Below are 19,712 nucleotides of genomic sequence, written 5' to 3' on the forward strand. Positions count from 1 at the left end.
ATCTGTACCAGAGCAGACATCATTTCATAGAACAGGAGACTGCTTCACTGACAGGTAGAATAGCCAAGATTAGAGCATCAGTTGCAGAGCCATGATGAGTACCCCAGGAACTCAGTGAAAAAATAGAAAGAATCCACCTTACTCATTGCTGATAGGAATAGAAAATGGTGCAGCTGATGTAGAAAACAGTTTGGCAATTCCTCAAAAAATTAAACTTAGAATTAACATATGATCCAGCAATTCCACTCCTTGTTATTTACCCAGAAGGATTAAAATCAAGTATCCCAACACACTTGTACACCAGTGTTCCACAGCAGCATTATTCACAGCAGCCAAACAGTGGAAATAACTCCAAGTGCCCATCAACAGATGAATGGATAGGCAAGCTGGTATATACATACAATGGAATAGTATTCAGCCATACAAGAGAATGAACTTCCGATCCATAGTATAGCATGAATGCATAACATTGAAAACAGTGTAAGTGAAGTAAGGCAGATTCAAAAGGGCAAATATTGTGTGATTCTACTTAAATGATGTGATGGTTACTAATTCATATTAAAAGAAAGTAGAATAGAAGTTACCAGGTGCTGGTGCTGGGGTGGCAGGGGTGGTAGGGGTGGCGAATTTAACACTTCATGGGTGCAAAGCTTCAGTTTGGGACAATGAAAAAGCTTTGGAAATAGATCGTGGTGATGGTTATACAACATTGTGAATGTAATGCTGTGGAATTGTATTTTTTAAGTGATTAAATATATTATGTATATTTTACCATAATAAAAAATGCTAGTATCACTTCTAAAAAGCATGCTATAATCAAGCTGTAATCAAAGAAGAAGGTTTTATTTGAGAAAAAAATAGAAGTTAACCAAGATATCTATGTCTATTGGTGCCAAATTTATAAATTACAAATCTACACACTGGCATCTCATAGCCTAAGTAAGCTTTTAGCATATCAAATTTTACCTTTAGAGACTTGGGAAATCTTTTAAAAGGTCCTACTCTATTTTTAAGGACACTTAGTTTGCAATGAGATATTTAAAATGTCTACTCAGAATATTCCTCAAGTCTTCGATCAAGGGTATCGGAGTCCACAAAGGATTATAAAGGTGTATCTCTATGTTTCTGACAAAGTACAGTGTTTTAAACCAAATCAGTTTTTATAATCAATTTTATACACAGTTTCTCCTTCGGCATATAAAGAAACTTTCTTAGAGTGAAGGGCATCGTTATTACCAAAGAAGATAGTGTATGTTCTTTGGAAAGGGACTCATAACAGCAAGTCTCAGGTAAAATAATGCTACTGCACCAACACCACCCACATGTGTACACACACACACGCACACAAAACTTAGACCTGGCAAGCAAGGTCATGCCCAGTTATTTATAAAAAAATAAAGGTAGCGAAGTTTTATAACTTATCCCCAATGATGTAACACATCTCTGTGGCTCTAAATCCCATCTCCTTTCTTGCCAAGCCTCTTCCCTCTCTCTTCCCTTCCTCCACCTCCCCTCCTTTCCTATCAAGAAGGAATATCGATAAAATTTTCTTTCCTATCCTTTAAAACAAACTCCGTGCCTCGACTCCGCAGGTGTTCAGAGAGGAGCAGCACCTCAGCGATGCCTGTCAGTGTGCTGATGTGATCTGGCAGTACGGGCTGCTGAAGAAGGGGTACGGGCTGTGCCATGGCACCGCGGGGAATGCCTACGCCTTCCTGGCCCTGTACAACCTCACGCAGGATATGAAGTACCTGTACAGGGCCTGCAAGGTAGGAGTCAGAGCCGCCCAAAAGAAAGCACGCTCTCCTGGAGGCTGTGGAAAGGTTTCTTGTTAATCTGATTTAATTCATTCATTTGTTAAACCATGTCTGTAGGACACACAGTTATTTTAAAAAACCTCCCAAACCATTCAATGGAATTAGCTTCATTTTAAAAGGACCTAATTCTACAACAGCATTTATGGGAGGAACAGAAAGATGTAGGGTGGTTTTACTCCTTCGTTACTTCTCTGCTAACCTTGGAGTTGTGTGTGGCTCAGACAGCTTGTTAAATTCCCCCATTCTTCATACTCTCTTTCAGCCGATCCATTTCTCTGCATTAACCCCTTTTCTCTGCCTTGAAGATAGTTCTTGACGTTTTAGAATTCTTAGGGACAACCTCTATCAACTTCGGGGGTCTCTGGAAGAAATCACAGCAGTAATTTAACTTGGTCTCGTTTTCAGTTTGCTGAGTGGTGCTTAGATTACGGAGAACACGGATGCAGAACACCAGACACCCCCTTCTCCCTCTTTGAAGGTATTTGTCACACGTGACTTACTTGCTTTGTAATATCAGCGTCCACTGCTCTGCTTGGTACTTAATATATTTAAATGGGAGTTTTATCAACAAATTAATTTTATATTCATGTCTTAAACTACTTATTTCCTATACAACAACTCAATATTAAAAATCAGTTAGCATGTCACTACCACAGACCTAATGCTAATAGTCATAATGGTGACTAGCATTCTGGAGCCAGGCACACGCTAGGCATTGTGGAGATGCTGTCATAAGTCACCTCAGCAAAAACCTACAGACATTATCCTCATGTCACAGGTGAGAAGATAGGGACTCAGACGGGTAGGTGACCCGTGGTGCTCACGCGTGGTAAATGGCAGGGCTGTGCCTTGAACTCGTCTGGCTCCACTCTCCCTGCCATCTTCCACCTGGATGAAGTGGCTGAACACCTCACTGGTGATCTCCTCTAATGGTGAACTGCAAGGAATATAAATATAGACAGATGCCCACTTCATTTAAATCATTGCATTAAGATCGTAATGATGATGCTACAAAATGAAGCCACTCTAAAATGGAGTCATTGGTGCATTAACTCTTCCCCTTTCTCTCCCTTCAGGAATGGCCGGAACCATATATTTCCTGGCTGACCTCTTGGTGCCCTCGAAAGCCAGGTTTCCTGCGTTTGAGCTGTAAAAGGACAGCCTGCCCCCTGCAACTCACTGCATGGCCGTTTCTGCATATCAGACCTGAGCTAAGTGCTGTCGTTGCTTTGCAAGGAAACAGTCACACCGTGTCCTTCATTTAGTTGATATTTTTTTGAGTTTGTGTTTGGTTCAGTTTCTTTTCTTTATCATTTACTATTATTTAAAATATCCAAGAAATCTTTTAACTTCACTTTCTTTCAAAAAGGAAATTGGGTGATATGTACAATATTTTGAGGGCATATGTGTATATATATTTTGTAAATTGGAGGAAATCTTGCTCTTATTTAAGCTTATGAATATAACTGTTACTATTCTAAAAATGTTTAAAAGAAATGGAATGTAGATAAACAAAAGTAAATGCATGATTATTGTTGGACATTGCCCTCTACCTCTGCTCCTCAGTGTTTTTTTCTCCAACAGGACAGTTTTGACTTTGCTTTTCTCTATGCGGTTGATTATGAAAGGGGACGAAAATGTAACTCTATGCTTCCAGGACAGAAATTGCAAGAATTGAAAACTGGTCTGGGGACCTAAATACCATTTTTTAGATTCACAATATTTATTTAAACTAGAGATAAACATTCTTTGAAATTTGCCTCTTTTTGTTAGTAAAGCATCCAGCTTCTAGTAGTCGTGAAAATTCTGATTTGAAGGCTAGTTCTAGATAAGCTAACAATAAGAATTTATTGTTTTTTCTAAAATAAGTTAGTGTACTTTGTAACTATTTGTTTAAATTTGTTTGTTCTCTAGAATTAGTATAAGATCAGGACACCAGTGTTCCTGCTGTGATTATGTTGTAGCTGAGGATTTGAGTCCACCCTGTCCGATCGACCTCCTGAACTCTGACTTGTGTTTTACTTGCTTGGCAGTGACTTTGCTAGTGCGGGCTGTTCGATGCACGCCATGTTTTCCTCCCTACCAATCTATCTGGACCTTGATCTTTTCACTAAGTAGTACAGCACTCTACTTCTGTTTAAAAGGAGGGAGGGGTGCTACATATATAGCCATTAACTTGAAAAAAACACCACTAAGCTTTCGTTAGGAATACAGTGATCATCCTTAAAACAAATGCATCCTGCCATTTTGCATATGTTAGGCTTAACATTCATCAATTTCTGAGCCCTGAGAATCAGGTATTTATATAGCAGATATAGAATCCCTGGTGCTTCAAACCTGTACACGTTTTGACTCATCAGCTTCTACTCCTCCTTCCCTCGCTGCCTTTCCCAGGCTTGTTTTGTTTGTTCTGTGTTTTGACTGATTTTAAAACATTTTGCAGCTTTAAAGAAACAGGGTCTAAGAATTTTAAATGTGCCTATCTCACAGCTCTCTTGGTCATAAAAACATGTTACTTTTTACTGGAACTCTGAACCGAATCCCCACTGAGTGTGTGTTGGTTCCTGTGGGTAGCAGTCCCCCTATTATTTCCCACTTAGCACCAGAATAGCTAATATTATTGAAACTTGTCTGACCCTTTAAAGACTACTGACAACAGCATCTAAAACAAGAGCCCACTGCCCAGATCCTAGAATTCGCTTGTCCTCTATGACTTGTGCTAGTCGGGGACAACCTTGTGCCTCTCGGGTTTCTGACTTGCTGCTGAGAGCTGTGTGCTAGCTCTGCCTTCCCATGAACCTTTCAATCAGTGGTGTCAGCATTCACAGGAAAGCTAATTTGCCTTTGGCTGGGTGTCCAACTGGAAAAAATAAAACCCACTTGGTTTAGTTAAGTGTCTTACTATACCAAGCCTGTACTTTTAGCAGTTACGGTTACTAACTGGGGGAAAAAGAACAAAACATATTTCCTCTTAGCCAGAGACGTGATCACAGTGCTTCCCCAAACATCCTGATTGATTTCACCCCAGGGAGACTTCAAGGCAGGGAGAAGAGCATTTTGAGTAAGATTCTTGTTACTATTTGAATTCCAGTTTGGCTCCTGCCATCCATTACCAAATTCATTGATATAAACACAATTCAGGTACCTTTTTTTTTTTTTTTTTGCTTTTTAGGACTTATAAAACTGGAAGAATTTTATATTTGTGTCGTTGTTGTTTTTTATGCTTAAAAGCTAAGAAAGTTTGATAGGATTTTAAACTTAGGCAAGGCTATAAACTAGGACCATGGAAGAAACTGAAAGAAACTTTTACACTAGTTTTGATAGTTTTAAAAGGAAGAGGCATAATTGCAGTTGTATTTCTGTTACATCATTTTTCCCTCATATTTTTTTTTCTTTTGGGTTAAAAAAAAAAAAAGCCTTCCCAAAATTTGCCTCCCAGAAAACTCAATAATGTCTCTCATCTCCATGAAAAGACTGGGTAGTAAAACCTTGAGAGCTTGTGCGCAGTGTTCATTTATCCTGTCCTGTGTTTGTTTGTAGTGATGAAAATTGCAGTAGTTAACTTTTCTTCATGGAAAAACATTAACATTATCAAAACTGTTTTCTCAAGCCCATTGGGCTTTGGTCTCACCCCGGTTTTCTGTCTTTAATCCTTAGAGTCATTTGGCTCCCTTTTCATCCATGATGTCAGTTCCGATTATTTGGCATCAAAAGCCTTCATGGTAGGTAGAGTGTTAGGTAAAAGTGGATCCAAGGCTATTTCTCTCCTTGAGACCACTTCCCTGTGTAACTGAATGGACAGAGATCCTCAGCTCCCATGCCTTCAGGTTCATTTGTGTCTGGACTTATGATGCCCTCCTCCTACTAGCTGACTTTGAAATACATGTGAAGAGTGAACATTTGTTCATCCACTCCTTTGGCTACTAGAACTCACCTGTAGCCCTCCATTACTCATACTGCACTGATTCCACTTCTGCTTCCCCTAAATAGGTCAGAACACCCCCCCCCCCAATTGCTGTATCACTAAGCTGAAGAACTGTTTCTCCCCTATGGGTATAGAACTACGTGTTTGGGATATTCAGGGGACCCACCCCAATGCTTTGTTGCCATTTATTGGGAAGAGCTGGGATCATATGTATTTCTACATTCTGTAAAGGATTCGACTAACTGGTTCTCAATAAAGTTTTATTGGGACTGTATGTTGTCATGTGCTTTCTTTGGTTTAAACTTCAGAATATTGTCTTTCAGTGGGAAATGATGACTTGTTCTCTGTACACTCATTCCCTAGGGTTTGTTCCTGACTTTTTATTCAAGATTTGCAGTACTTTCTGGAAACAGATGCATTAGAGGAAAATATTTTTTAGTCTGATCATTACAGAATTAGGAGGAATCTACTAGACTTCAAGCAGAGGGTATATTATACATATGAGAACCCACCCTGTGGCTAATAGCTAAATGCCTAATTCTAGAAATTGATTTCCCTGCTGACCAGTTCTGAAAGGAGCCTGGAATAGAGGAGATTAAATGAGGCATAATTAGAAAATGTCTTTGCAGACGTTGGAAAGGAAAGGGTTTCTGCCGAATCACTTGGCATGACCCGTACCACTTATTTGCATGACACAGCTATGTAGTGTCACTTGACACAGCAGAGACCTGCCAGGTTACAAAATGCTTATTTTCATCCCTGAATTAGATTTTGTCGTCGGTGCATATGATTAAAATGCCCTTCATACCCCTGGTCTGTTGTCTGCACGACTCTTAACACTAAGGACAAGTGCACATTTTTATTTCCCTTCTTTGGCTGAATGACAGCATAGGTGGCCGTATCACATCTCTAGATGTGGGCAGTGGGGCACGGGGAGGACGGCGCCTCGCGGAGGCCACAGGCGATGCTCGGGGCATCCCACTGGTGCTCTGCAGCTGGAGAGCCAGCTAGCCCTGCTCTCTGGTTCACCCTCCCTGGCTCATCTCCCTACCAGCAGAAAAATAATGACTAGCACATTAAGTTGCCCCACAGTTGTAATTTCATGAACAAAAAAAACTTAAAGAAGTAATTTGTCTCCTGCGCCTTACCAATGGTAGTTTGATTTCTTTTTTCCCTAACTTTGCATTTGAAAGACCTTTGCCTCCCTCCTTCCCCTCATACGCTGTGAATAGAATAATAATAGTTGTGTCATTTCTTTTTCCCTAGATACTTCCCACTGTGGAGTCAGTGTTATTAAAAGTCTCATGAATTCTGAGAAAAGCCTGAGAGTCAGTCCCCTGGTAACTTGCTCTCTCATCCAGACTCACCCTCTTCCTTCTAAAGCTGGTGGGCAGTGAACAAAGGGAGAGAACTGTGGCTTTTTCACAGTGGAGAACACTTGGACTTCGTTGGCATCATGTAAAGTATTGAAACAGTTTTCCAGAAGGCCCGTGCTGGGGCATCCTTGGGGACTTATTTGACAATTTAGTGAGCAATGGGAGAAAGCAGCAAACACAATAAACCTAGAGGTGAAATAATGAGAACAGAGAAATGGGTCTTAGCAGGGCCGGTGCTCATAGTCAGCCGGTTTAATTTCACATTTCTACATTATGTTAACTTTCATCCACATGCAAATTACAACCATGGTGACATTAACTCTGCGGCTAATGTTCTATCCCTCTACAAATAAGTATTAGAGAAAGCATTTGTGAGGTACATAGTCATTATGCAGGGAAGGCAAGATTCTTGATAAATTCATTTATAAAGGAGTGTCACGGTTGCCTAATTTCTCTGATGGAGCTAGGATATTAAGAAAAGCATTTGTCACCCCCAAAATACTAGTGTGGCTCATTGTGAAGGTTGATGGTTCACGCTGATCCCTCAAGGTTCAACATTCAAGAACTAACATGAACACCCTTGCCGGTACAATCCGGACTGCTGGCTCTGGCTGGCTGTATGGCTGCAGACGTGCCCTCGTATTTAATCAGCAAATGTGTGTTAAACCACCAAACTGAAATATGGTTCTTCCAGCTACAGCAATGAACATAGAAACCTTTACTTAGGTTTTTTACATGCTGATTAATGGTCTTATGTTTAGCTTGGTTCTCTTTCCTATTAAGTGTAGCTCCGCTTGATTGGTTTAATTAATAGTAACCATCAAGTCAGCAAAACCTGAGCATTACTAGTTGGTAATATAATGAAAAACAGATTTTGTCCAGCAGATGTCAGTAGAGCTCAGTTTAATTTAAGCTGTTAATGAACTTGAAAAATTAATAACGATGATGGGAAGGAAAATAGTTGCACCCAGAATAGCATTTCTCTGTTGACATTTGAGGAAATGGCATCTACATTTTAAAAATCCACACAAACATTCAAACACATTGGAAATGCCGCAAGTATTAACTTCAAAACAAACATGGTGTAATGGTCCATCAATTTCTTCCACTTCAAAATTTAAAGCATTTTAAACTGGATGTCAGGTTATTGTTAACGTTAACTAGAGCCAAATCATAGGAGATGAGGGGTGTGTAAGACTGTATATATAAGATTATTCCAGTGCGTATATATGATGTGAGTTGAGACTGTTTTCTGAAGACTCAAACTTTATTCACTTTTCCAATTATTCAGACCTCTTTTCTTAAAGGTAATATTAAACCACAGTTTTATGCTTTGAGAAATACAAAGGCCTTTTCCTGGTTTTAAAAGGAGAGAGGGTAAGATGAAAGGGAGCCCAAAGTGTTGTATCTTTGTTTTTACTGAAGGAACATTCACTTCAAATTCACCAAGCCCAAAATGTTTTGAAAGAGACTGGTGAAGCCATCACACATGGAAATTATTATAATTATCATTAGCATCATTAGGTTTTTCGCAATTCTGAATGTCTATTTTGTTTGTACCTGAGAAAAGGTGGCTTTTTCCAGTACACCGAGAAAGGGATATCTTTACTAGAAGAGTGTCCTGGAATCGGGCCTTGTATCTACTGGCTCCCTCTCCGGGCTCCTCTCCTCCTCGGGCACCAATGTTCTCTCTGCACTCCAACCACACACCTTCCTTTCCATGCCTGGAGGACAGGCACATGAAATCCCACCCAAGGACCTCAGTGGTGTGGTCACTGCCAAGAGGTCCCTCTGGCTGCCACAGGGACAGGGCAAAGGTATGTATAGAAGGTGAATCAGAGGCCTTCAGGTTCCTGCCACATTCCAGCCAGGGCAGGTCCATTTGAACCAAGTGGCTGTACGGTAGCTATTCCCATGTTTACTCTTATTTCTAGCCCAAAGTAAAGAAACATGCTCTTTTGCTGTTCAATCCCCTCCAACACACACACACACACACCCTCAAACTCAAAGCTCGGTCAGATCTTCTCTATGCCCTCCTTGACTCTCTCCCATCCACAGCCCCATGAAGCCTCGAATTGCCCTGAGTCCCAGGTGTACCATTCATGACGGATGGGTACCTTTAGGACAGTCAGCATCCCCTGTAGCAGCCCGTTTGCTGTACTTTTAAATTCACCAATATCTTAATGAGGAGAAAGGAAGTTTATATTCTCAGCAATATTAGAGGATTAAAAAAAAAAAAGGCAAAAAGCAACTGACTTTATTAATAACTTTGCTGGAAAGTGTGGCAAGGCAACATCTGGAATACTGATTACCCATTTGGCATGCTACTCAGCTCCACGGGTAAGATTCCACATGACAAGCTCTGTCAAAGGGAAATAAGCTCCATCTCGTTAAATTAGAATGATTAGGGTCATTTAGACAGAGGAAGTCTAATTTGTGTGGATCTGGAAATTTTACACAAACTGGAGTACCTAAGTATTTAATCTTCCCTGCAGCTTAGTTTAAAATTGAGACTATTGCATAGATGTATAATGAGATGAGACATATTAGAAATTAGCTTAACTACGACTGCGCTGTGAGCCTGCAGCCCAAGAAATCAAAGAATGTTTCGCTTGCAGTTTATACACAATAGAAGAAAACACTCTGTACAGCTCATTAACCATTCTGTTACTTTATGAACTCTTTAAAGGGAAACTGGAGCATCCAGAGGGAACTTGAATTCTTTCTACTGCTTTTTAAAAATTCTCCTATCAAATTTATGCTGTAAAGTAGATGTCAACAGAATCCAATCCTAACTTTACCTTCTGCAATGGGGGCTTTACCTTTCTGGTGTCATGGACCCCCTTACCAGTCTACTGAAGGCTATGGATCCCTATCAGAATAATGCTTTAATATATAAAGTACATAGAGGTTTTGTTTTAAATACGTAAATAACTTTAATATGGATATTACAAAGGAAATCAACTATATTGAAATGTTGATATCAAAGTAGTGTTAAATGTGTGTAGTATATTGCTTCTTTATGAGCACATCTAATAAAATCTAGTGGTGTATCTAACTATTGTAATTTTGAAGTAATGGTGAAAAGGAATTTCTGTTATCATGTGGTATGAAAATAGGGGTGATTCTACCAGTGATAAGCCTTAGGTAGAACAATTACAACTGTGTTTGTTGCCCATATTAGTAAATGTCTTTCTGTAAAGAGAGTCTCCTAAATCATAAAAGATTCAGTTCCAACAAAGCTGGATACGCTTCTGTACCTAGCACAGGTGCTCAGTAAACATTTCAATTAAATTATTAGAAAAACAATCTGACTCCTGTAAATGGAGTTGATGATATTGATCAGTCACCTAACAGCAGTTTGAAGGGACTAATTTGAGGAGGATTTGTATATAGCAATTCTCTATATGGCACCTTTAATCTCTAAAGGCACTTTTGCATTTACACTCATAGCTTGTTAGCGCTTTCAAGATCCTTAGAGATTTTCAGATGTTTCCTTCTGCAAATGAGTAAATAGTCCCAAAGAGGTTAAGTAAGTAATTCAAGGACACACAGCTAGTGGCAGATTGATTGGGGGACGGGGGGCACAGGCCTACTGATATGGGGAAGGTTGGGGTTGTCAGGAATCCTATAAACTGCCCTAGAACAAAGTCATCTACATTTTTCTCTTACTGGTAACTACTATCGCAGACCCCAGAACAGCAAAAGATAGCTTTGTCCCTTTTTCATTCCCTCTACAGCAACGCTGCAGTCTTAAGAGGCAGTGATTAAACATTAAGCTGGCCTAGTACACATTAACTGAGCTCTGCTCAAAACTCTTGAGCCTAAGCCAGCACGCACCTGGACTCAAACAATAAAGCGGGATGCGAGGGTGACCTGGCAGCGACATCTCTCCCCACCTTGATTGCCAGGGTTGACCTGGCTGACCTTGCTGGCTAGGCAGGTGCCTCCCTCCTCCCTCCCTGCTCCATGTGCATCCCTCCCGAAGCTGCATGCTCCGTCCATCCCCAATAGAGGAGAGGACCGTGCTTTGGTCAAGGCGATGCGAGTCACTGCGCTCCCCTGCTACAACCTCCAAACAAGCCCTCAAGGTCCATTTGTAGGACAACGTAGGGCAGTGAAGCTTCCAAGACTCCAGACACATCCAATGAGGTGCTGCATGTGGCAGTTTGCCTTTCTGAAGAGAAAAAGCACACACAATAAAGCAAAGCGACATGGGGTGGGAGATGGTGTTGGGTTGGTATTAGAAGACTGTTCCTAGGGAGCTGACGAGTCTCCTCCGGGCAGGTATGTGCTCCTGAGAACACTTGATGCCCGTAGACTTTTGCAGCAACTGCAGTCTGTCGCCATGTCACAGTGAATCCAGGCAGAAACCAGATCCACGGCTAGTCCATCCCCCATTGATTTGGAGCCAAGCCTAGAAATAGTTCCACTGCTGCTTTAATGGTATTTCGGATGGGAGCAAATGTTCTACATGGTGGCACCTGTTGGCTCTAATCAGATAAATTAAGGAGTTGAACATGTTTCCACCATTTGGTTTAGTTTTATTTTAGTCCCCAAGTCCCTTTGCTCCCATTTTAAGGCCTGGCGCTTTCTTGCTGGCACAGCCCATCCTGCCTCATGGTGGAGAGAAGCTTCCTCAAGCTGAAGCGCCACATGCCATGTGCATCCTGAGGGACACCCAGAGTCGTGCAGACCCATCGCACAGCTGTTCTGTAACATCACAGAGGCCGCCTCTTTGTCCTGACATACTCAAAATCATCTCTCTCTAGAATTAAATTAATGAAGTCTCCTGAGAGAGAGCACAAAGTGATTTTTTTAGAGTGAAAAGGGTATTTTTCAAGATAAAGATGTAAAGGCTTGGCAAACAGACTCCGGCTTTGTTTATAAAGACAGCATAAGGTTTAGAATTAAAGAATAATACTTAATTTTACCTAATTTTACCTTTGAAGAGAGCTACTACTCAAATCACAAATTTTCTTCCACTGCAGAAATATTTGGCTGGCTCGTCTTACCCTGATGACATTCTACTGTTTTTGACCTGCACAACTATAATTTCATATGGCTCACATAAATATGTTCTTATATCTCCAGATAATTGTTTCATCTCTCTCATTTTACTTTCCTGTCTAGGCACCTCTTGGAATTCCTGATGGCAGGAGAACTCCTCTCCAAACCTTAATAACTACAAAGACATTGTTCTGGGATTACTAGAAACCTTCCCACATAGTTATAGGTGATTCAGTGCTGAATGAAACAGCTTTTCTTTACAAGTTAATATGTTGCCCTCAAAAATATAAAAGAAGAAAAGAAGGCTAGGCCGACTGCTCTGAGCTCTGCCCTCCCCCTCCTCTCATCTGCCTGACCAACTGTACACTGCAAGCCAGTGCTACTGACTGGAGAAAAGTCTTCGCCAGTCCACTTATTTAACCAACGTTAAGTCCACCTTTGATTTTATAGATGACAAGTTTACACCAGAGCAGCATTTGTATGTATAGCGGAAGACTGTTATGATGGCAGAAAATATTTGAATTCTGATATTAATATTTACAAATTGTGTGGTTCAGGGCAAATCACTGAACACTTCTGGAACTTTAGAGTCCTCAAGTGTGAAAAGGGGACAGTGCTACTGCTCTGCACTTTATCGTATTAGCGTTTACTGTGCTTTATTTTGTCAATACTCTTCTTGGTATTGCAAAGTGGTCTAAACCAATTTGAGCTTCACAATCAGTGGGTTCTTTGGGAAGATATAAGTAGCCTCTAACAATAGGAGAGAGAGAGAGAGATGAGAGCTGTATTTACTTGTAATCTAGCTTCCAGATTGGCATATTATCTAGGAAAGCAAATCTCAGGCAGAATTCTGTCATGCATACAAACATCCACTGATCAGCAGGCAGGAAAGCCTCCATACAAGTAGACAGCCTTTTCGGGGGAGCTTTGTGAAGACCAGGTCACTGTCTTTAGACTTTGGGTTGAGCACCTTGCACAAAGGGATGTTCCAGTGCAGATACGGCGGTGCCCTAGCAGCAGGATCATCTACTCTATGGTCAGCGTGGTCAACCGAATTCCTGATTTAGTTGTGGGGACTAGGAACACCTTTCGAAGGGTGCTGAGTTGTTGCTTTCTCCATATTTATAAATCACTTTCTGGAGGTGCCTGTTCTGTATTTGTAGACAACCCACATATCTCTAGCACCATTCAATTCACCATTGAAAAAGCACCTTTAACTTCCCTCATGAAAGTTAATGAGCTCTCAACGGAGGGCTCAGAGAGCAACACTTACAGCACGTCTTGCTCTGGAGTGTGGACTCCAGAAGAGGGTTTTTTCTATGAAGAAGAACCACTGATGCAATGAGCATTCCTGTTCCTAGCGTATATATTAAACTGTCTACATATACATCATACTCTCCATGTTTTAAAGTTTCGGGTATTTAAAATTAAAGGCAACATTTTTGATATATGTTCTGCATTACATATTTAAATGTATGGACTCAGCTTGGACTGTGAAAATAGCGATAAAAGTGCCCCTCCAAAGATCAACACTGACCTCTCACGCTCCCTTCCCCCAACCTTCTCCCCGGGAGGGAAAACCCAGGTATACTAAGCCTTGGGTAAAATGGAGTCTTAAGAGACATGTACATGAACACTGTACTGAGCCGTAAAGATTTATTGGAAAGGCACTAGGACAAACATTTTCTTGTAAAACTCTGTTCCACTTAGAGTTCTCTCTTCTATGTTGTTCTTTCTATAACTCTCTCTCCCTCGCAGCTGGCTGGTATGGTAAATGGAGCCCAGAGGTGTCTCCCATCCACTTTTGGATGTCAGAGAAGAACTGGATAAAGTCAGACGAGGGAAAACTGCGGTTCAGGCCAGATTTGTTTGGGAATTAACGATGTCTCTCTGTGTTCTTTCTGTATTCATCCTTACCTCTTTCTCTAGCAGTCAAAGGCAAGCTCCAAAGTCTCATCAAAACCTTGGCAAAAGGGAAATAGAAGCAGGTCCTCTTCACCTGCATCACATCCATCTAGAACTTAAGATAAAGGAGTAAAAAAAATCATCAAGATTCACATTGATCTGACAAAGTAAGGGAAAAGGCCAGGAGGCAGGGATTCCAAGTCAAATCCCTAGAGAGTAGTAAGGCCTGTGGATGCCTGGAGCATCCCTCCGGATTCAAGCACAGTGCCTATGCCGTGGTTGCCAAGATCCAAGTTTGAACCTGTAGCCTATTGCTGTGCCACACACACCTTAGACACTCATTCCTGTCCATGAGTAATAGTTCCCGCCATTTAAAACCTACCTAAGCAACAGTAATAACAAAGGAGAGAGGAAAAAACTGGGATATATGCTGATAAAACTCAAACTTGCCAGGGCAAGTACAAAATGTTACAACTCCTTCAATTATATCACTGTTGCATCTGTTAAAAGATGATTAAATGAGTGACGGCTTCCAAGAGATATTCATTGAGATCAGGCAGTTAGCAGCCTCCACGCTGAAGAACAGCAAAGAAATAAAGCACTGTGTTTGGGAGCCATCTAGACGTCCAGCAGGAAAGGCCCCCGGATTCCAGATGTCTTACTGCTACAAGCATTCCCCAGCAGCATTTCTTGGACTGGTCTCTTCATTCATCTTATTCTGAGCTGCTTAGAAGAAAAAAATATTGGTCATGTAATCTCTGAAAACAGAGAATAGGCTTGGAAAAGAGCGTTCAGAAATATTCTGCCGTAGCTGGAGCTTTGCCCGTTTTGCTTTGGATTTCTCACACAATCAACAAAATTCGGTTTAGAACTAATTACACAAATACCAGTTTAAGCCCATTTTATTCTGCAACAGTATTCAGTTAAATGCAATAATACCGTGATTGAAAGAGAGCTTTGCACTGCCTCAAACGCTGCAGCTGGAAAGAGTTCCATGCTTCATGTTAAATGTTAATGCTTTCGAAGAGACCTTCACATCTTTCCAAACATTTGTCATTAAATTCTGTTATTAAAACCACTTTCTGGGTGTTCTAAAAATAGTTAAGTGGTGATAGGTGCATATTAATTCATATTGCAAGTTATCTATGTTGATTAGCAACATTTTACTAAACTGATATTTGTATTTTAATTTTTTTAAAAACCCTGCAACTGTTGGATATGAAATCACTATGAAATTAATTAAGAAAACATGAAGAATTCATAACCAGAAACCTGTCAACAAGGGGAGTAGCAAAGATAAGTTGAGGCATTTCTCACAAGCCAGTATTTGCTCAGATAACGTGGGAAGCCGTAGGACAGGTTAGCCCTCAGCCCCTACTCTAATTGGAGCACATGCGTTATTTCTCGAGCAAATATTTATCGAGCGCTACTGCAGGTCTGTCCAAGTTCCCACGCTCCCAATCAGGTTGGACAACAGCTTTGCTCGTATCCTGGAGGTACTTGAGCTATTTCTTGGAATATATCAGCGACCCTTACTATCTCTGAGCAAAGTGTGAGTCCCATCAAAAACATGACATTTTGAGTACATTCTGCAGAAAACATGGCAACTAAGAAAGAAAAAGCAACACCATCACTGTTAATCAGAGGCACAGAGGAAGCCAAACCAGAAGACTGAATGAGTTCCTTCTTGGGCCTCCCATTCACACTAAAATCCCCTCAATCAGAAGACCGGATGGGGGTGAGAAGACGGGCGTGGAGCACTAACTGTGGAAAGAATTCCAGCCTCGCCTGAATCTCTAGGTCGACAAGGAGCCCATGTTGGGTGGGGACCCACCAGCTTCCCACAGCCCACACCTCAAGCCGTATGGTGAGGAAGCGTTCCTAGGAATTGTTTCACAATTTTCACTTGAGGCAAGCCATCCGAATCAGAAGAAAGAACCTGAGGGAGAGGAGTAGGCAACATTTAAAATGAATTTGAGAATTATGCAAATAATCATTATTGACATTAAAAATGTTTTTTGGAGAAAAAGATGCATAATGAAAAAGTGATGATCTGGACCTAAAATTCCGGGTTGCACCAGTGAATTCTAGGAAATGAGGAGAAGGGAAGTGTGCTTATGTGTTCAGCTTTCTCATGGGGAAGCCAGTAGAAGCTGCTTAACTACTCAAGTCCATAGTGAAATATATTTGTAAGTATCCTTAATGTGAGGTTATCTAAAGTAGGTGTAAAACTTCTAAGTAGCCAAAAAGGAAAAAAAAAATTAAAGAAAATGTAATCAACTCCCAAAGACAGATGTTTTCATGTACATTAGATTCATTTTTTAATAAAATTATAGTGAGATGAAATATACAAAGCTGTTAGTAGTGACACTAATCTCCATTCTTTAGTGGGATTTTATTGGAAACACTTAATGCTACCAGAAAGCACTACAAGGTTGGCTTCTAGAATATTTTACAATCATGTCACTTAGCACAGGCATGTTCTGTGAATATTAATAGCCTGATTCCAAGTCGTTCATCAGCGGTGACCTTCAAGCATGCTAAGTACTCTGTACAGAGCTTGAATTTAGAGAGAGAGATATTTTAGTCAAGAGTCTAATTTCCTTCTACAATATAAAAATGAGGGAGCTGGAGGGAATAAGAACGTGTTTGGCCTCTTTTATAGATCATACATTTAGTACTAAATATATTTTAACCATAACCATTGACACACTTGAATATGATATTTCTCCAAGATAAAATTATTAGGGAAATTATCCTTCTGTATAGCATGGTTATTATATAACTATAGTGATTGGCCTTTCATACAGGTATAGAGAAATAGACCAAAGGAGCAGAGTAGAGATTCCCAAAACAGATTTTGATTTATGGACACTTGTGGTTTCTTGGAAATGTTGGTACAAATCGATAGGGGGGAAAAAATGGACTGTTCAATACCTAAGACTTGAGATATTTTATTATTTATATGTTAAAAGAAATTATCCCTATTTTAAATTATACTCAAAGATATAGAAATATAAAAGAAAATACAGGTAAAACATTGGATTTGTAAAAGATTTCTTAAAATGATTTCTTAAATTTTTTAAACTTGACAACTTTAAATTATAAAGCTATCTACAACACATGAATATAAAGATACATTACAGACTGAGAGAAGATATTTACATACCATATAAAATTGTTTATAGTCAGAATATATAAAGAGTTCCTACAAATTAATAAGAAAAAGAAAAAAAATACCTAGTCATAAAATGGGCAAAGACTGCATACAGGCAAATTGCAAAAGGTAAACTGAATTGCCAATAAGCATATTATTAGCAATCCTCAACCTCATTAACAATCAAAATGCAAGTTAAAATAAAAAGATACCCATTCAGATTGGCAGGTATTGTTAAAGCCTGACTTTTTCAAGATTTGGTGAGAACTTGTAGCATTGGGAACTCTCGTACATGACAGAAATATACAACTGAGGTCCATCTTTGGAGGCCGACCCAGCAATATCTAGTAAAGTTGAAGATGCCTCTACCCTTTGGACTAGCAAGTCCATTCTACACACCTTAAAGAAACTCATGCATGTATACAAGAACATACACACAGTAATGCTCATTTCAGCACCAACAGGAAAAGAGATAGATAAAGTATGGTGAAATAGTATGTAGTCATGAAAAAAATGAATGAATTAGACTCAGCAACGTATCAATATGGATAAATCTCAAAAACAATGCTGAATGCATAAAACAAAACGCAGCAGTATGTGTATAGTTTATTATGAGTCCCTGTATTTTACATGCATAAAATATAATTTTTATATGTAGGAAAATAGAATAAAATTTTCTATTGTGAATACCAGGAAGCAGACAACTGGTAACCCTTTTTAGTGCACTCCACGCCATATTTTAAGCACATGGTTGACTCAAAGCCCATGATGGGTCTTACATTAACCAAAATTTCCTGAGGGAATTAATTATATGTGATTATGCAGTATGAAAAAAAAAAAAAAAAAACCAGAAGCACAATCTCTTTTTCCAAAGACAATGGGATCTGATAGCATTAAAAGCGAGCAGACAGTGAAGGGGCCTCCATCACATCCCTTTAAATCTGGAAAATGTCCCCACCCACTGAATCACAGCCCCCCCGGCACACCTGGGCTGGGAGGGGCCGCAGGCGGAAGGGCTAAAGAGCGAGCCAGAGGACAGAGAGGACATCGGCTGGCTGCCCGGCAAGGCTGACCGGGGCACAGAAGCAGGGTTGCACGGCTCAGCAAAGGAAAACACTGGGTACCGAGTTAAGTTTGGAATTTCAAGTAAGCAGCAAACAATGTTCTAGCATAAGCATAGCCTAACATAAATGTGCTCTCATAACTCAGAAATTCACTCTAAACATAGGAATTTCTGTTCGAAAACCATGTGGAGTAGCCAATAAAGAAAAAACAGGGCTTGGCCGTCTGACCGGCCTGCTTGAACTGCAGCTCTAGCTGTGTAACGCCCAGCAACATGCTTCCCTTCTCTGAGCAGCGTCTCCTCATTTCTTAAAAAAGGAGCATAATATCTACCTTCCAAGAGTTACCGAAATAGCGCGTGTGAGAACTTGGCTCATAGTAGTTACTCGGTAAATAACTTTTAAAAACCAATTTAACAGTTATTAGGTGCTTAATATGACAGCTGTTTAGGTATTTGGGGCTATAAAGATAGATAAGAAAAGATCTCTTATTCAGAAAGAGCTCGGGGTTCTTTTGCAGAAGATATTTGCCAGCCAGGAATGATCCGTAATGTAGCTGGGTGCGAAAGACGCAGACGGCCACTGGATCGGAAGTCACCAGCTTGACTTTTCACATCCGACGCCAGGTGCCTTCGCCTCCCACTTAAGCACCTCTGTGACCCAGCATGGAGACATCTTTGCAGCTTTGTCTGCCACCCCTTCCCCTACACACTACTCTACGCTCACGTTTCCTCGGATGCGTCCTGTTCTCTAGGAGCGGATGCTTTAGCTCACACTCTTCCCGGCCAGGCCTTGTACCTACCCACCTGTTAAAATCCAGCCTTACTTTTGATGTTAATGCATACCGCACTGCCTTGGCAATGCTCCATCCGTTCCCCTCAGTCACGTTTAGTCTCTCCCTCCTCTGCTCCACCAAGCAGTTCACTTGGACCACTGCTGTGGAACCTAAACTCAATGGCTTTAGACTGTAATCACCCCTGTCACCGGCACCAGGCTGGGGGCAGGAACACAGTTGACTCGTTTGTGTGTCGCCCTTACATGCAGCATATGACTCGTGTTTCGTAAACGCTTGTGCTGCCTTTCCAAATGGAACCAGCCTATTATTTCTATAAATGCAAATAAGCAATTATGATAACAAAATCCCTCTCAGGCAAGTGCCTGAGGGTAAGGTTTGGAATTCAACTGAGACATGTAAACTTGACACATTTTTTTGTACTAAGTGACCCAGAATTGACAATACAACATACACCAGTGTAGATAAAAAGATAACTAGTATATATTGTGAACTAAGACCAAAAAAAATTGCAGATGTAAAATACAATCTGTTTTTTATTAAAAATGCAGTTATGGTTATTATTATACAGGGTGTCCCCCCAAAATGTATACACATTTTGAATTATTTGTTTATTAAAATGCATTTCATTTTCAAAATGTAGTAGAATCTACAGACATTGTGCGTAT

At 40.4% G+C, this 19,712-nt stretch overlaps 1 protein-coding gene across 2 annotated transcripts in view; it reads left to right on the forward strand.

Annotated features, from left to right (window-relative positions):
- LANCL1 (LanC like glutathione S-transferase 1) overlaps window positions 1–6,016 on the forward strand; it is a 29,999-nt gene extending 23,983 nt beyond the window's left edge. For both annotated transcript variants that reach the window (XM_081142907.1, XM_081142906.1), the window contains exons 8-10: window positions 1,593–1,769; window positions 2,223–2,295; window positions 2,894–6,016. In XM_081142907.1, the coding sequence (XP_080999033.1) occupies window positions 1,593–1,769; window positions 2,223–2,295; window positions 2,894–2,970 (327 nt within the window). In that variant the 3' untranslated portion in view covers window positions 2,971–6,016. The remainder of the gene's footprint in view (window positions 1–1,592; window positions 1,770–2,222; window positions 2,296–2,893) is intronic.
- The last annotated feature ends 13,696 nt before the right edge of the window (window positions 6,017–19,712 follow it).

This window comes from Miniopterus schreibersii (assembly GCF_964146895.1).
Source record: "Miniopterus schreibersii genome assembly, chromosome: 7".
Taxonomy (NCBI): domain Eukaryota; kingdom Metazoa; phylum Chordata; class Mammalia; order Chiroptera; family Miniopteridae; genus Miniopterus; species Miniopterus schreibersii.